Raw genomic sequence first — 18,131 nt, forward strand, 5'->3', positions numbered from 1 at the left:
CAGAACCAGGGTAAGGGCCTGGGTCAGGACCAGGGTCAGGACCAGGGCCAAGGCGAGGGCCAGGGTCAGGACCAGAGTCAGGACCAGACATCCACCATCAACTAAAGTAGACAGGTCTGATAAGACTAATAGCAGCAGAGGCTCAGAGAGGAGAGTTATAGGAGACAGTACCTTCAATCCCCATCACCAGTATGTGTGTGTTGTGCTGTGTGTGTGTGTGCCGCTGTGATCCACCTCTGACTGTTTTACTGGGTGAGAGATTTAGCAGCTAGGCAACAGAGAGCATCAATCATAGCGCCATAGCGTGATTGAAATTGAAAGGTAACTTCCGATTGAGCCGACACATGCATTTAGCGCTGACACAGGGAACTTGGCTTTTATGTTTCTATCCCGCTGTCGTGCAGATCTTCAGCACACCAGGTTGAATGGAGCCCTAAAACACAGGGCTCAGAACCCTCTCATTACAGCTCTGTGCTGAACAAGCCCCAAGGAATGTCAGCCATTTTATTTGCCTACATATTTTACAGGCCATGTCTGAACAAACACATACTAATGATCACACTCTGACAGTGTAGCAGTGTGCCTTAGAGTAATTGACTGTGTATGTGTGAGTGTGTGTGAATACCAACACAAAATCATTAAAGTATGATTCTCTGTGTATATATGTGTGTGTGTGTATGTGTGTGTGTCTGTGTAATAGCTCTCCAGACACCTGCTCTGCTGTGGTACAGTCATACAGTGGGAGGGAGCCTGCAGCGTGTACAGGAGCTCACAGAGGTACACACAACACAGCTGCTCCTATTCCTTCCTCCATCTCTCCCCCTCTCTCTAGCTCCTCCTTTCCACCTCTCACTTCTCTTCTCTAGCGTTAACGGACTAGCTGACTCAGACACCCAGGGGGCCTTCATCGCTCTTCGACCTGTTTAAGATGAGCCCTGTGTGGGATGCCCCAGTCATGGCCTGCCTTTACCCTGGATGTATTTGTGTTGCATGTGTAACAGAGTTAAGAATGTACCATAAGCTCACTCCACAGCTAGCTTGAAATGTCACCAATGGAGCTATCCAATTGGTACCTTTTGGGTAGCTCAAATGGATGAAACGTTGTCATGGAGGGCGGTCACGTGTGTTGTGAAGCAGAGGATCAGTTGTTGGAGCTCAGTATGAGGCAGTTGGACAGTGGGGGAAGCTCAGTTGTCAGCAGCATACTGACCTGTTAAACATGCCTACAGCTTAACACTATGGGATCCACTTTTCTTCTCAAAGGGGAGTGCTTGTTGGCTTGCTTGTCAATACATGTCAGTGATGAAGGTCTGGTAGCTGGAGTGCATGTCTTAAAGGCTCGAACATCACTAACACACAGGCTGCTTTTACGTCTAATTGATCATCAAAGGACACTGCATCAGCTTGGCTGGATGCACAGATGAAGCATCACTACTACACATACACAAACACACACCACTACTGACACGCATACACACCAACAGAAAACACACACCACTACTGACACACATACACACCAACAGAAAACACACACCACTACAGACACGTATACACACCAACAGAAAACACACACCACTACAGACACGCATACACACCAACAGAAAACACACATCACTACTGACACACATACACACCAACAGAAAACACACATCACTACTGACACGCATACACACCAACAGAAAACACACACCACTACTGACACGTATACACACCAACAGAAAACACACACCACTACTGACACGTATACACACCAACAGAAAACACACACCACTACTGACACGGATACACACCAACAGAAAACACACACCACTACTGACACGTATATACACCAACAGAATACACACACCACTACTGACACGTATACACACCAACAGAAAACACACTCAAAATCAGGTCACACAGGATATGAAGTGAAGGAGATAAGAGAAGATTTACTGCCCTTTAATTTCATTATTTGTATTTGTTTCTCCCTTCCCTTCCTCCTCTTCTCCCTCCCTCCCTCCCTCCATCCCTCCCTCTTTATTTATTGAACTCAGCTGATTTCAGACTCAATGCTAATTTATGACATCCTTAAACAAGACAGCTTCTTTATCTATTGGATGGCCAATCGCTCTTCTCCTTCATTTCCTCTCATGACAGTCCCTGATTCTTCTGACCATTTCCATAATTTCTCCCTCAATCTATCCCTCCCTCATCCATGACCTGCTCTGTCCTGTTCTCTCTCTCCTCCATCCCCTTCCCCATTCTTCTGTCTGTCTCTCTATCATTCTATATATCCTTAATCATCTCCGTCTCTAGTTTGCTCTGGCAGTGGTGTCCCAGCACTGTGTGTGTGTGTGTGTGTGTGGGGGGCTATGAGCTAGGGACCGTGGCTGTCATTTCTCAATAGGCTGACGCTAAATGGCTAAATCAGATTAGCACCACTGTAGCTAAACTCAGACAGTATTAGAGCCTTAGGGCCAGGGTAGGCATGGTTACACAGATCATACACAATTACAGTGGTGACAATACTGAAGAAAAAAGCACTAGAGGTGGACGCACACACTGTAAACTACAGTAAAAGCATTTGTGACAAATAGAAAAAAAGCTAATTCAATTTGATTGATTGGTTGATTGGCTCACACACACACACATACACACACACACACACACACACACACACACACACACACACACACACACACATACATATTTTAGAACCTCATCTCAGTCCTTCCCCCCTCATTCTCTCTCTTAATGTTCTGAACACAAATCCTTCCCCTTCTGCAGGTAAGTGTAATTTCCTAATGGATGCTTGGCAGATGGAATTAGAGACAATATCCCTGCTGATAGAACCAGAGAGCCAGAAGCCCACAGTACAACGGCAACCTGCCAGAGCTCAAGGAATCCAGCCGAGTTGACCTACACCTCTACACTAATAGTGAACACACACAGAGACCCACAGAAATAAAACACACAGAGATTGTGGGAGTGTGGTTGTTTTTTTTGTGGGTTTTCATTTGTTATAAATTCTACACAGTTCAATAAGAAGACACAAGAACACAGTACAGAGCTCACAACAGAACAGCGTACCACCAAATATACAGTATACCAGGAAGAGAAAAAAAAACTCACATTGTTCCATATGTATAACAAGACAAGAATCCTAATTCAAACCTTTCTCTCTTCTCTTAGAACCAGTGGACAAACCATAAAACATCACAAGTCACAACTCAGTAGTTCTGAAGTACAAGAATCACCCTTTTTTTAAAGAAAAGAAAACACTTTTTGTTTTTATATCAGTTGATTTTTTTTTTTTTGTTACAAATAAAACCAAGCGTTCCAAAGTTGAAGGTATGCACCTGTTGGTCTCCCCCTAACCTCACAGGAGTCAGAACAGTCATTAAGTTATGGAAATATAGATTTCTTAAATCATTAGACATATAAACACCATTGGAAAAACCAAATGATTCCCAGAAAAAGCAATAGTGGTTATAGTGACCTGTTCACAAGGCAATTTTTCCAGTGTATACCAATGATAGAGGACACTGCAACCAGCATTCATATATCTTTGTGCTGCCAATACAGGTAGTATCAAAAAGCGTGTGAGGCAGGGAGAGACATAAACCATATGCGTACCAAAACATTGGAACACCCCCACTAGGACACTCAATAACTCTTCAACTTATTTTGTCAAAAGAAATTAACATCATGTACACCCTCTCGCCTCCCACCTCACCCCCACACTCTACCCCCTCTCCCCTCCCACCTCACCCCCAGACTCTACCCCCTCTCCCCTCCCACCTCACCCCCAGACTCTACCCCCTCTCCCCTCCCACCTCACCCCCAGACTCTACCCCTCCCACCTGCCCTGCTCCCCTCCCTCTCTCCCTCATCAAGCTGTGACTAACCTGTGTCTGTGACGTTCGCAGGTGAATCTGTGCTCACTGTGTTGCTAACCCCTCCGGCCTGCAAAGCCAATCTGTGCTCACTGTGTTGCTAACCCCTCCGGCCTGCAAAGCCAATCTGTGCTCACTGTGTTGCTAACCCCTCCGGCCTGCAAAGCCAATCTGTGCTCACTGTGTTGCTAACCCCTCCGGCCTGCAAAGCCAATCTGTGCTCACTGTGTTGCTAACCCCTCCGGCTTGCAAAGCCAATCTGTACTGAAGGAAATGGTAATGCAGCTGGCAGAGATTTCAGATTGTCAACTGAGGACAAAAACGTTCCCCATTTTGCCAGATTACTCCAATTTTCCAGAGCTAGGGGATGATAATTGGGTGAGCTGAGCGTAACAGGGAGTGTTGTGTTTCTGAAAATGGCTTTGCTCAGAGAAGGACAGTAGGCTATGAAATACAGTGAGAGCTGTAGCAGGGTCAGGACTCTAACAACACAGTAAACACACAGATTCATTCAGATTCACCTCACATATACAGTAAGCCTCCATTTGATTGACAGGTTATACAGTATTCAGTTTGCAAAGTCAGAGCAACAAAAAGAAGAAAACAAATGACCTGATACGTAATATACATTTCGTCAACATTTTGAAACTAATTTGTACACCCAATAGCTTGTCGTTTTTGTTGCTTTTTGGTTTGAGAAAAATAAAACATGTACACAGGAAGGGATCAGGAAGTTAGAAATTGTCTCGGCTGTTGCTAAGGTAACAGCTGAAAGGAATTTGAATAAATGAATAGACATAATAATAATTTTAAATGAAAAACTAAACAATGAATTGATACACAGGGACTAGAGTCTTCTATTTCATGTCATCCTGTAAAGAGAGGACTCTGGCCAGGACCAAAGCAAACAGGGAGATAGGGGTATGTTCCCCCAGCTTAGAACAGTCTAGAATTATATACAGTACTATAGGCTCTTATCAGAAGGCCAGAGTGGATTTAGGTTGGAATGACTTTTGACTTGTATAAGTGGGCCTGGCTTGCCCTGGTCGACCGAAAAGGTTTGTTACAAAGTACATCTGAAGTATTGTGCCTAATATGCTGCTGGTCTTCGTATTGGGCAAGGAATATGATCATTAAGTTTTATGTAACTGTAGGCACGATCTCTATGTTACGGGATAGAATTCAGAGTGACACAATAATCCGCGTAGGGATGAATACATTAGCATGACAGTTTGTGTTTTTCCCATGTCCCCCAGAATGGGCTAGATGCAGACTCCACACAGAACAGACACATCCAGTTCCACACTGATATAACGAAGAACAACCCACAGCTCAGATACACAAAGCAATACAGCACACACTCACAAACAAACACACACACACGAACGCACACACACTCCTGCAACAAACAGTGACTTAATGGCATTTTGTGTTTGGATTGGGGTAGAGAAGGGTTACTGGAGTTGGCTAGAGTCACATTGGACACATGTTTACTCTACAGCTCTATTCTGCATGGGAGTCAACCAAGAGTTGTGATTGGTGGACAGGGATTATGCTCTGATAATGTCATGATGAAGTCAGTTGATGTTCAGTGATGTATTAGGTCTCATGTTAAAATCCCCCCCCCATGGTTACCCCCATGGTTACCCCCATCCCTACAAAAACACCATCCCATTCTACCGTATTTTCTCCCTCAGTCCGATTGCTCCCTCTATAAAAAGTAAAACAAGCCCTGCTGTCGTTTTTCATCCATCCCTTCATCCCTCTCTTTCTGTCTTCTTGTGTCATATTCTCCTCTGTTCCTCACTGTGGAAGACAACACAAAGCACCAGTAAATCCTGTGAGTCAATACAACATCATGTGATATTATACAAGTCAGGAATCATCAACTAGATTCAACCGCGGGCCAATTTTATATTGAGCGGATGGTCGGGGGGCCGAAACGTAATTACAAATCATTTGAAGACTGCATATTGACCTCAAGAAGCCCAAACAGATATAATGTTTGACTAAAACATCATCATTTCAAACCATTTGTATAGGATCACGTGTCTCTCTATTATTCATGGGGAATACTTGGGAACAGATGTCTTTATAAAAAAATCACTTGGAGCTGATTTCCTGGTGTTTTTCCAGTCTTTTATTGTCCCCCGCAAAAATAAAATATATATACAGTACCAGTTAGAAGTTTGGACACAGCTACTCATTCCAGGGTTTTTCTTTATTTTTACTATTTTCTACATTGTAGAATAACAGTGAAGACGTCAAATCTATGAAATAACACTTATGGAATCATGTAGTAACTAAAAAAGTGTTAAACAAATCAAAATGTAATTTTCCTTCATGTCTTAATGGGCTTATTTGAGCTGTTCTTGCCATAATATGGACTTGGTATTTTACCAAATCGGGCTATCTTCTGTATACCACCCCAACTTTATCACAACACAACTAATTGGCTCAAATGCATTAAGAAGGAAAGAAATTCCAAAATGTACTTTTAACAAGGCACACCTGTTAATTGAAAGTCATTCCAGGTGACCACCTCATGAAGTTGGTTGAGAGAATGTCAAGAGTGTGCAAAGCTGTCATCAAGGCAAAGGGTGGGTACAATGAAGAATCTAAAATATATTTTGATTTGTTTATCACTTTTTTGGTTACTACATGATTCCATATTTGTTATTTCATAGTTTTGATGTCTTCACTATTATTCTCAAATGTAGAAAATAGTAGAAATAAAGAAAAACCCTTGAATGAGTAGGTGTGTCCAAACTTTTGACTGGTACTGTATATATCTATTATTTTTTGCTCAGAAACCACCTGCGGCCGCCAGTTGGGGAATCCTGATATAAGTCATTGAGCAGTTCATTTTTATATTGGTTATTCCTATGAAAAATGATTGTCTATAACTGAGGTCATATTCATGATGACACTGATGACAATGATTCCAGCCAAACCCAGATGCTATTCTAGGCCAATGCTTTGGTTTCCTGATCTCCTCTCCTCATGAATAGCTATTGGGTGATTGATTACTCATGAAACTAGAACAAAACAAAAATTGCACAACATTTAATCCATAGAAGGTTCATTTGGAGGAATGATTGTTGACATATATTTGACATTTGTATCTGAAAGCATTTTGGCCTTACCAAGGCCTCCTTTAAGACTCCATAATGTTTCATTTGTAGGTGTAAAAAGCTCAAGTTGGTGTCATATAAAGCTTTACCGCTTGCTCTGTATTACAAAGAGCCATTTGATTTTAATAACACATTTCTTACAAAAATGTATGAATATTGAAAAATACAAACATGACTATGGAAAAGATTATTATTTTTTTTTAGATTTGGCACATTGTTCAATATATCGTTGAACATAATAGAATCTACAGCATATTAAAGTTCTAGAGTGGGATCTCTGCTACTTTTAGAGTTGTGATATTTGTATATTTCAATATCCATGTTCATATTTTTGTATATAAATAAATGAATGTAAGAAAATTGCTATTGAAATAAGAATACTACTCATATTACAGAGCAAGCGGTAAAGCTTTATATGACACTGTTAGATTCTGGGTTAGACTTGGAACATTGTTGCACTCAGAAGTATAGTATATGAGGGGTGAAAGAGAATGTTTTTTACATCAGAAGTTAATGGTTATCTGTAGGAGCCAGAGTGGAAGGGAGGAAGTCACAGTATTGCTGTAGGGGAAACGGATGGACATCTGTGGATTAGGCAAATGAGGGGTTGAGGTCAGGTCAGATCCCTTGAAGAGCGAAGTTATGGTTTATTACCCTATTACCCTCTTCCTGTCAAACCATAAAAGATGTAAGGATTGGAGAGAAGGAGGAGAGTCTAAATTGGAGTATATATACTTGTGATGGTGAAAACATGTGATGTCTGAATGCAGCTCTATCAACCCTTCGGTAAGAATTAAACTTGTTTAACCTCTTCAACCTATGGGGGCGTTATGTCATTATTGGATAAAAAAACGTGCCCGTTTTAAGCGCAATATTTTGTCACGAAAAGATGCTCGACTATGCATATAATTGGCAGCTTTGAAAAGAAAACACTCTGACGTTTTCAAAACGGCAAAGATATGATCTGTGAGTGCCACAGAACTCATGCTACAGGCGAAACCAAGATGAAACCTCAAACAGGAAATGAGCAGAATTTTTGAGGCTCTGTTTCCCAACGTCTCCTTATATGGCTGTGAACGTGCCATGAATGAACTTGAGCTCTCTGCCGTTCGTCCAAGATGTCTGCAGCATTGTGACGTATTTGTAGGCATATCATTGGAAGATTGACCATAAGAGACTATATTTACCAGGTGTCCGCCCGGTGTCCTGTGTTGAAATTATTGCGTAATCTCTAGGTCCATGTGCGTTCCATTTCTTCAGAAGAGAAAGTCAACTGCCACGATGGATTTATCGTCGATAGATATGTGAAAAATACCTTGAGGATTCATTCTAAACATCGGTTTGCCATGTTTCTGTCGATATTATGGAGTTAATTTGGAAAAAAGTTTGCGTTTTAATGACTTAATTTTCGTTTTTTTTCTTACCCAAACGTGATGGAGAAAATGGAGCGATTTGTCAACACAAATAATCTTTTTGTAAAAACTGAACATTTGCAATCTAACTGAGAGTCTCCTCATTGAAAACATCTGAAGTTCTTCAAAGTTCTTCAAAGGTAAATTATTTTATTTGAATGTTTTTCTGGTTTTTGTGAAAATGTTGCTTGCTGAATGTCAGGCATGTCAGGCATAATACTATGCTAGGCTATCAATAGTGTTACACAAATGCTTGTTTTGCAATGGTTGAGAAGCATATTTTTGAAAATCTGACATGACAGTGTTGTTAACAAAAGGCTAAGCTTGAGAGCAAATAGATTTATTTCATTTCATTTGCGATTTTCATGAATAGTTAACGTTGCGTTATGCTAATGAGCTTGCGGATAGATTTACACAATCCTGGATACAGGTTTCTTTCGTAGCTAAACGTGACGCAGAAAACGGAGCGATTTGTCCTAAACAAATAATATTTTTGTAAAAACTGAACATTTGCTATCTAACTGAGAGTCTCCTCATTAAAAACAGCTGAAGTTCTTCAAAGGTAAATTATTTTATTTTAATGTTTTTCTGGTTTTTGTGAAAATGTTGCCTGCTGAATGCTAACGCTAAATGCTATGCTAAATGCTACGCTAGCTATCAATAGTGTTACACAAATGCTTGTTTTGCAATGGTTGAGAAGCATATTTTGAAAATCTGAGATGACAGTGTTGTTAACAAAAATCTAAGCTTGAGAGCTAGCATATTGATTTAATTTCATTTGCGATTTTCATGAATAGTTAACGTTGCGTTATGGTAATGAGCTTGAGGCTGTATTCACGATCCCGGATCCGGGATGGCTCGTCGCAACAGGTTAAGCTTATCTAGTGTCCGTTGAGTTATTTACTCTGAGAATTAAAACCTAACAGTTGGCATTGTCGGCAGGATTCACCACGATTTGTAGTCAAACCAAAGAGTACAGATCAGTGGAGCAGGAGCTGGCAACAAATAAGGTAGGCACAGTTCCTACACCTGTTTCCACTCATTTTGACATCTTGGAGAGATGAGAATCGTAGGCTGAACAATTATAGGATACGGACCTGGAGAGCATGAGTTTAATTCGGTAGGCCCATTGTGTAACGACTAGTCGTAGCTTTGTGGTATATGCTAGTACAATAAAGTTTAGGGTAAGTCTCATAAGTCCCGAGCAGGATAGTTCCAGGGGAGGGTAAAATTTCAAGATAACGAGCATTCTACCAATTCGGCTTGAATATAGGAAAGATTTTGCAAACTGGATAAAGTTGGGTAACATTACTCTGCTGACGGAGAATTCAAATCAAATAAAGAATTCAGGGAAGCAATTATGACTTGGCAAAAAGACATAAAACCAGACTCAAAAGCTTAATATACCAGCGTCTTGATGTCAGCATTCTATCAACAAAAAATACAAACCGATAAACCCAGAATTAGTAGAAGTACTCAGCCACAGAAAGACTGGGTACGGGAGTGAATAGATAGAATTTGCACTTCTGCTTTGATGGCAGGTTCAAACCTGTGATCAAAACGGTAATTGCGAGGGGAGTGGATGAAATAGAGCAGGATGTTTTGAGAATTGAATATAACTTCGCTCACTTCGCAAACATCCGCGGGGTAATAGGGCCACAGGGAAGTCACTAGCTATTGTTTCAATGGCCAAGGTAAATAAAAGAAAGGTAGCGAAAAAACATCAAAATGTAAGGAGAAAGCTCCCTGTTTTAGATGTGGGACTATCAGACTGGAATGGAACCTGCCACATTCGGAGGGAATGCCGCTATGCATCCGGAGGGAATGCCGCTATGCATCCGGAGGGAATGCCGCTATGCATCCGGAGGGAATGCCGCTATGCATCCGGAGGGAATGCCGCTATGCATCCGGAGGGAATGCCGCTATGCATCCGGAGGGAATGCCGCTATGCATTCGGAGGGAATGCCGCTATGCATTCGGAGGGAATGCCGCTATGCATTCGGAGGGAATGCCGCTATGCATTCGGAGGGAATGCCGCTATGCAAGTATTTGCATTTTTCAGTTTGATCGATAGTGGATCATAGAGATTACAGTTTCTATGTGAAGGAAGACGTATGAGATCACGTCTTACCTAACTTTTTAGTAGAGGCCAGGGATCAAATATCACTTATGATGATAAATTGGCAAAATCTGCCACAAGAAAACGTATGTTGAAGAATCAAAATGCAAAATGCCAGGGGAATGGATTCTAAAGGTAACAAATTTAAATGATCTGGCCAAATGCTCCTTGCAAACTCAGAAAGCCTTGTTTTTTTTTTTTTACCTCATGAGACATTTTATGTCGTCTTATTCTGAAATAGATTTCTAGAATGGACGAAAGGGTGGAGGGGTCACAAGGAATTAGCAACGGGGTTACTAAACCTAAAATGAACTTTTCATTTTTTTTGTTGGTTCCTGAACATTGTGGTGCGGTTGTTATGGAGAATAGTACATGCTAAATAAAAGATACATAAACGTTGGTGGACTGAAACAAACATTTAATGATTGGAGTAAGGACAGGAAATTTACAATTATCATGTTTGGTTTATAATTAATACTTTTGGATTGCTGATTAAAATGTAGCATAGTGAATGTTAACAAAATGTTCACTTTCTTTTCCAAAAGAGGGGGTTTCATTATCTCTCTTAGAAATGTCCCCGGAGATTGTGGTAATGGGGATAGCAGTTAGTGATATTTGGCAGTTTTAAGTATAAAAGTATCTGGATTAGGCCATAAACAGAGTTCCAGATAATAAGTGAGACCTGTTCATGTGTGTTTTTGACCTACGGTTCACCACACGCACACACAATTTACTGGTGACGAATATGCTTTAGTGGTATCGATACTGTGGGATTTATTTTGGATGGGGTCTTTTCACTTCAGTTTTAAATTGGGTATGCAGAAGGATGGAAATGTTTGGAAGGTTTTGAAATGGTTTCGGAAGGACAGGGAAAGAAAAGGGAGAGGAAATATATTATTATAATTTTTTTAATTTTTAAAAATGTTTTTTTACCCCTTTTTTCTCCCCAATTTCGTGGTATCCAATTGTTGTAGTAGCTACTATCTTGTCTCATCGCTACAACTCCCGTACGGGCTCGGGAGAGACGAAGGTTGAAAGTCATGCGTCCTCCGATACACAACCCAACCAAGCCGCACTGCTTCTTAACACAGCGTGCATCCAACCCGGAAGCCAGCCGCACCAATGCGCCGGAGGAAAACACCGTGCACCTGGCCACCTTGGCTAGCGCACACTGCGCCCAGCCCGCCACAGGAGTCGCTGGTGCGCGATGAGACAAGGACACCCCTACCAACCAAGCCCTCCCTAACCCGGGCGACGCCAGGCCAATTGTGCGTCGCCCCACGGACCTCCCGGTCGCGGCCGGTTACGACAGAGCCTGGGCGCGAACCCAGGGACTCTGATGGCACAGCTGGCGCTGCAGTACAGCGCCCTTAACCACTGCGCCACCCGGGAGGAGAGAGGAAATATTTTAATGGTGTCGAATGCCCTGCATCCTGACTTTTTGGTGAGACCTGATCAATCTCACTAGAAATGATAGACACTTGGGATTTAATTATAAAATGAATGAGAAATACCCGTTTCTACTCTATTTTACCATGAGATAAGTTTATTGGTTATTTGAATGTGTTTAATTTTTATTTAACATGTTTTTTTTAAAACACGCTGTGAATCATGGGTTCGAAGGGAAAATGACCAGTTCTCTGGGGTCCTAGTCTTTGAGTGAATATACAAATGTTAAATAGGGATGACAGTTACAGTTACTGCACAGTTACTACACACTGCAAACAATTTAGACTAAGGATGCATTGAGATACTGATCTTTCATTACCAGGCCACTTGTGACAGGAAGATAGGGACAAAGGGGGGCTGTAATGAGAAGAGTTATTACCGGCGATAAAAGGTTCTGTTCATAAATGTACATTCTAACAGGGATGATGTGTGCTAAGTTAAGAAGCTGGAATTCAAGTACTAGACTCAAAGTAAGCACTAAGGGCTGTCATTCTGAATTTGGGTTGGATCATTTATAAAATGTAGTTATGATTCGGATACATCGAGAGAGAGTTGCTTTCGAACGGTGAGGGGGGAGGGCACTGCTCAAATTTATTAGGCCGAGGGAGGCTGCAGAAACCTAATTTCTAAGTGTCCTCTGACAGGGAGGTTGTTAGAGAACTCACTGGTTGATAGTTTGAGTCAACCATTAAGTTTTATTTGGTTCTCTTTTTGTTTTACCATGTCATCAACACTTTAATGTTAAATCACATCAATACATAGAGATGGCTGGATGATACGATACAATTAATTGCATACAAGGCTCAGTCTGTTTTGCGATAACACACAAGGATGAAAATGAAGGAGATGGCATTGAGACCAGCATCACATGGGTATAGAACGTAATGGAGTTTTAGTCGCATCAAAGGTGGTGTGAAGTTATTAAACGTGTACCTTTTCACTCTTTCCTTTGCAAGTCAATATGTTTTTAGGTTTCAGGAACCATAAGAGTGATCATTGTTCCAGAGGGACTGATGTATATTGACTAATTGATTTGAGAATGTTTTAGTACGTCTATTACTGTAGAAGTGCATTAGGAGTAGTGACTAGTGTGTTATGGGTTAGATGGAATGATATATGTACAAATGTATCTGTAGGAGGAGGCGAGGTACACATGAGGTGTGTTTGAGACAGAATGATTACATAGGGCTGTTAAGTGGGATGTGACTGCTGCGGTGGAGATCTGTGGGGGCTCATAAATTAAGGTTGTGGTGATAGAGGGGTATTATTCCCAGAGACTATGTATATTGTTACAGGAGATGGCTCATAGGAGAGGGAGGACAGCTAACTGTGCACAATACAGGGACTATTATGAGGTTAAACTACAGCTAAACATTACACATACCCAGATCATGGTGAGAGTAGAAAAGATAGTGGTGGCATTTCAGACAATAAGGTAAACTTTCAGGAAACACGTGATTCAGTTTTGTTAGGTTGGATATAATCTCTTTCCCAATTTCTAACAGCCGGCGAACACTTGACAGATTACATGCAGTAGTTATTCTCACGGCAGTCGCTGTAGGGACAGTAATTGAAGGAGGCTATAGTCATGGGCCATGTTAGTAGTAGCAGGGGTTACTTTAGTAGCATTGTTGGGATATCAGTTTATGAGGACTCATGCCAAATGGCTGGGTAGCTGGTAACTGGGAGACTGATGGGCGTACCGGGGGCTATTATTCAAATGGCACAAATTAGTGATCTTGCCATAAGGGGGAGTCTATGTTGTCAGGAAATAACCAATGTGTTGCAGTGTGTATATCCTCAGGAGAAAGCAGCACATGAGAAGCAGGAGATAACCAAGGGCACGGGCTGAATTCTGGAGATTGAGTGTACATCAAGATACACCAGGCAGGGGTGTTGGGACAGTGTTGGTCTGGTCTACGCACAGTACTCCTTACAGCACATGTAGCGGTAAAGATCGTCATGTCTCTCCTCGGTGGGTGCATTGTTCTCACGAGAAGTGAGGTCCAGCGGCATAATGGGTGAGCTTGAAGACACCATGACAGAGGAAGCGGAGCTAGAAAGAGAGATGTCTGAATCCAGCTGTATGGACCCTTTGTGAAGAATTAAACTAAGCTTATCTATTGTCCGTTGAGTTATTTACTCTGAGAATTAGAACCTAACAACACCAACTTTTGCTTTGTAGCACCTACAGATAAAACATCATGGAGTCTTAAAGGAGGCCTGGGTAAGGTCAAAATGTCACAAGTATTCCAACTTCAATTAGTTATGTCTCAATTGTGCATTAAGATACAAATGTCAAAAACATGTCAGCAATCCTTCCTCCTAAGGACACTTCTATGGATGTAATTTTGTGGAAATGGTTTTGTTCTAGTTTAGAAGGGAATCACCCTATTCTGATGTAAGAACTGTGCATATAAACATTTAAACCAATCGCCCCTTCTCCTACCACTACCGTCCCACCAGTGACCCCTGCCCTCTGACCTGCTGTGCTGCTGGCTTGTTCAGGAGGCCAGCTTCTTCATTGGCCTTTTCTGTCTTCATCTCCACCACAATGTCATTATTCACATTCCCACTTTCCCTGCAGGAGAGACACACAGAAGAGGCAGAGAGAGAGAGGGATAGCATAGAGAGAGAGGGAGAGAGGTAGTATAGAGAGAGAGGGAGAGAGAGATAGGTTGATAGAAGGAGAGAACATGGACAGACAGAGAGAGAAAAGGAAGAGGGTTAGCAGAGGGAGAGAGAGAGAGGGAGAGAACATGGACAGACAGAGAGAGAAAAGGAAGAGGGTTAGCAGAGGGAGAGAGAGAGAGGGAGAGAACATGGACAGACAGAGAGAGAAAAGGAAGAGGGTTAGCAGAGGGAGAGAGAAACGGTAGAGGGTTAGCAGAGGGAGAGAGAAACGGTAGAGGGTTAGCAGAGGGAGAGAGAAACGGTAGAGGGTTAGCAGAGGGAGAGAGAAACGGTAGAGGGTTAGCAGAGGGAGAGAGAAACGGTAGAGGGTTAGCAGAGGGAGAGAGAAACGGTAGAGGGTTAGCAGAGGGAGAGAGAAACGGTAGAGGGTTAGCAGAGGGAGAGAGAAACGGTAGAGGGTTAGCAGAGGGAGAGAGAAACGGTAGATGGTTAGCAGAGGGAGAGAGAAACGGTAGAGGGTTAGCAGAGGGAGAGAGAAACAGTAGATGGTTAGCAGAGGGAGAGAGAAACGGTAGAGGGTTAGCAGAGGGAGAGAGAAACGGTAGAGGGTTAGCAGAGGGAGAGAGAAATGGTAGAGGGTTAGCAGAGGGAGAGAGAAACGGTAGAGGGTTAGCAGAGGGAGAGAGAAATGGTAGAGGGTTAGCAGAGGGAGAGAGAAACGGTAGAGGGTTAGCAGAGGGAGAGAGAAATGGTAGAGGGTTAGCAGAGGGAGAGAGAAATGGTAGAGGGTTAGCAGAGGGAGAGAACATGGACAGACAGAGAGAGAAAAGGAAGAGGGTTAGCAGAGGGAGAGAGAAACGGTAGAGGGTTAGCAGAGGGAGAGAGAAACGGTAGAGGGTTAGCAGAGGGAGGTAAAGTACAGTAAAGAGAACAGATAGTCTGTACTCCAATGATCACAATGCCTTTCTTTAGAAACAGTTTCAACACCCCTCCTCCCTCCCCTCCTCTCCTCTCCTCAGCTCTCCCTCCCTCCCCTCCTCTCCTCTCCTCCACCCTAACCTCCCTCCTGTTACTCACACTTCCTTATTGTCCTTCTTGCTGCAGGGCAGCTTGCCCTTCTTGTTGAGGAAGTAGAGGAGTGCCACCAGAAGCAGCAGCATTAGGACACACACCACCACGGTTATCACCACGCCACTGGAGCCACCCTGCTGCTTATCAGCTAGAGGCATGGAGAGATGGAGGGAGAGATGAAGGCATGGGGGGAGAGGTGGAGAAGGGAGAGGTTGGATGGAAAGTGAAGTTAGAGGGGATGGATGGGGTGAGGTGAGAGGAGAAAGAGGTAGGGAGGAGGGGGTGGGAGGTGAGGAGGGATAAGGGGGAGAAGGGTTGAAGAGGGAGGGACAACGATGGAGGCAGGAGAGGGGAGGGGGTGGCGGGGTAGGGGTGGTTAATGGAAGAGGTGAGGGAGTAGAGGGGCAGAAATGGGATGGGTGGTGTTGGGAGGAGAACATTGGATGGGTGGAGGGGAGATGAGTAAAGGGGACGGGGAGGTTTGTTCAGCTTTGAGATTGAGATGACAATAGTGTGGTGGGGCTAAGAGGGGGGCCTACACGCACACACTCGCACACACGCACGCACGCACACACACACGCACGCACACACACACACACACACACACACACACACACACACACACACCTTCTCTCTCTCTGTATCGCATACACACAATGTAACACACATACACACAGAGGTATTTGTACAGACCTGTTTTAAGCACATGGTTCCCTTTGAGCAGCATTTTGAAAGAAAGGCAGTTCCTCAGACCCACTGCATAGCAAAGCAACAACACACACCGCACCACTATGTGCACCCACTAACCACCAACAACACACATACTAGTGTACAAACACAGACACCACAACACATACTCTAGTTACAACTACTCACAAGCCCACAGCAACTGAAAAGCACAGCACAGGGAGGAAAAAGAGTGAAAGAGAAGAACGCAGTGGGAAAAAGAAGTGACAAAGACACGCTGAGGACAGAAAAGAAGAGAGTGGAAGAGGATAGAATAGAATATCATCCTTTATTACCCCCCCAGGGGAGGGAAAAGTCGCAGCATCCACAGAATATAGGACAGACATCATACAAAGATGTATAGGACAGACATCATACAAAGATGTATAGGACAGACATCATACAAAGATGACAAACAAAACACAATATACAATATCCACAGTGTTCAGTAGTAATAGAGAAATATACAATGTACAGTACAGTAGAGTGCTTGGAGGAAGGGTGAAGTACTACAGGCTATTTACAACACAGAGTCCCGACAGCAGGGAGGAAAGGAGGAGGAAGAAGACGGATAAGTGTCTACCTCTGCCTGTATCATTGGCTGCGTTGGGATCGACGGCTGCAGGGAGAGGAGAGGAACCGGGTTAGACTACAGTTTACTGTTACACCACAATGGAGGAGAGGGACAGAGAACGAGAGAGAGAGAGAGAGAGAGAGAGAGAGAGAGAGAGAGAGAGAGAGAGAGACAGAGACAGAGAGAGAGATTGAGAGAGAGAGAGAGAGAAAGACAGAGAGAGAGATTGAGAGAGAGAGAGAGAGAGAGAGAGAGAGGGACAGAGAGAGATTGAGAGAGAGAGAGAGAGACAGAGAGAGAGATTGAGAGAGAGAGAGAGAGAGACAGAGAGAGAGATTGAGAGAGAGAGAGAGAGACAGAGAGAGAGATTGAGAGAGAGAGACAGAGAGAGAGATTGAGAGAGAGAGAGCGATAAGAACGTTAAGAGAAGTGGAGGGCCGCACTGACCTTGTTTGGTGGTGACTTTGAATGCCTGGGAGGCTGCACCGTGGTCGTTACTGGCCTCGCAGGTGACCCCGTCCATCAGGACCGCAGCACTGGCCTCCAGCATGACCATACTGACCACCTTGTTACCCTTCACCGACACCGACTGGGAGAGGAGGGGCGAGAGGGGGGGGGGGGGTGAGAAAGATGGGTTAAGAGATGACAATTAATTAGAGGAGTTGTTCTAAGGGCTCATAACATAACTTCACAAAGATTTGTCAACGCACACAATGCACACATGCGCGCACACACACACAAACTCACTTCCTTTCCTGAGGGAGTCCAGGTGAACTGTGGGGCAGGGTGTCCGTGAGCAGAGCAGGACAGAGTCACCATGTCTCCCTCCTTCTCCACCATTCCATCAACAGCTGCGTCAATCTCAGGTTTACCTAGAGAGAGGGAGGGAGAGAGGAGAGAGAGAGAGGGAGGGAGAGAGAGAGGTAAAGACACAGGAAGGGAGAGTAGTAGAGGTAGAGGGGGAGGGGAGATGGAGGAGGGAGAGTGGTAGAGAGAGAGGGAGGGGGACGAGAGGTAGAGAGGGGTGATGGAGGAGGGAGAGTGGTAGAGAGAGAGGGAGGGGGTGGGAGAGAGGTAGAGGTAAAGTGAGAGAAGAGAGAGGGAGGAGGACGAGAGGTAGAGACGGTGATGGAG

General features: G+C 43.5%; 1 protein-coding gene across 2 annotated transcripts in view; it reads right to left on the reverse strand.

The window, feature by feature from the left end:
- Positions 1–5,592: 5,592 nt before the first annotated feature.
- LOC115101946 (basal cell adhesion molecule-like) overlaps positions 5,593–18,131 on the reverse strand; it is a 206,667-nt gene continuing 194,128 nt past the window's right edge. For both annotated transcript variants that reach the window (XM_065008009.1, XM_065008007.1), the window contains 6 exons: positions 17,745–17,869; positions 17,445–17,586; positions 17,007–17,042; positions 15,704–15,845; positions 14,477–14,573; positions 5,593–5,684 (listed from right to left, as the gene is read on the reverse strand). In XM_065008009.1, the coding sequence (XP_064864081.1) occupies positions 5,682–5,684; positions 14,477–14,573; positions 15,704–15,845; positions 17,007–17,042; positions 17,445–17,586; positions 17,745–17,869 (545 nt within the window). In that variant the 3' untranslated portion in view covers positions 5,593–5,681. The remainder of the gene's footprint in view (positions 5,685–14,476; positions 14,574–15,703; positions 15,846–17,006; positions 17,043–17,444; positions 17,587–17,744; positions 17,870–18,131) is intronic.

This window comes from Oncorhynchus nerka, linkage group LG3 (genome assembly GCF_034236695.1).
Source record: "Oncorhynchus nerka isolate Pitt River linkage group LG3, Oner_Uvic_2.0, whole genome shotgun sequence".
Taxonomy (NCBI): domain Eukaryota; kingdom Metazoa; phylum Chordata; class Actinopteri; order Salmoniformes; family Salmonidae; genus Oncorhynchus; species Oncorhynchus nerka.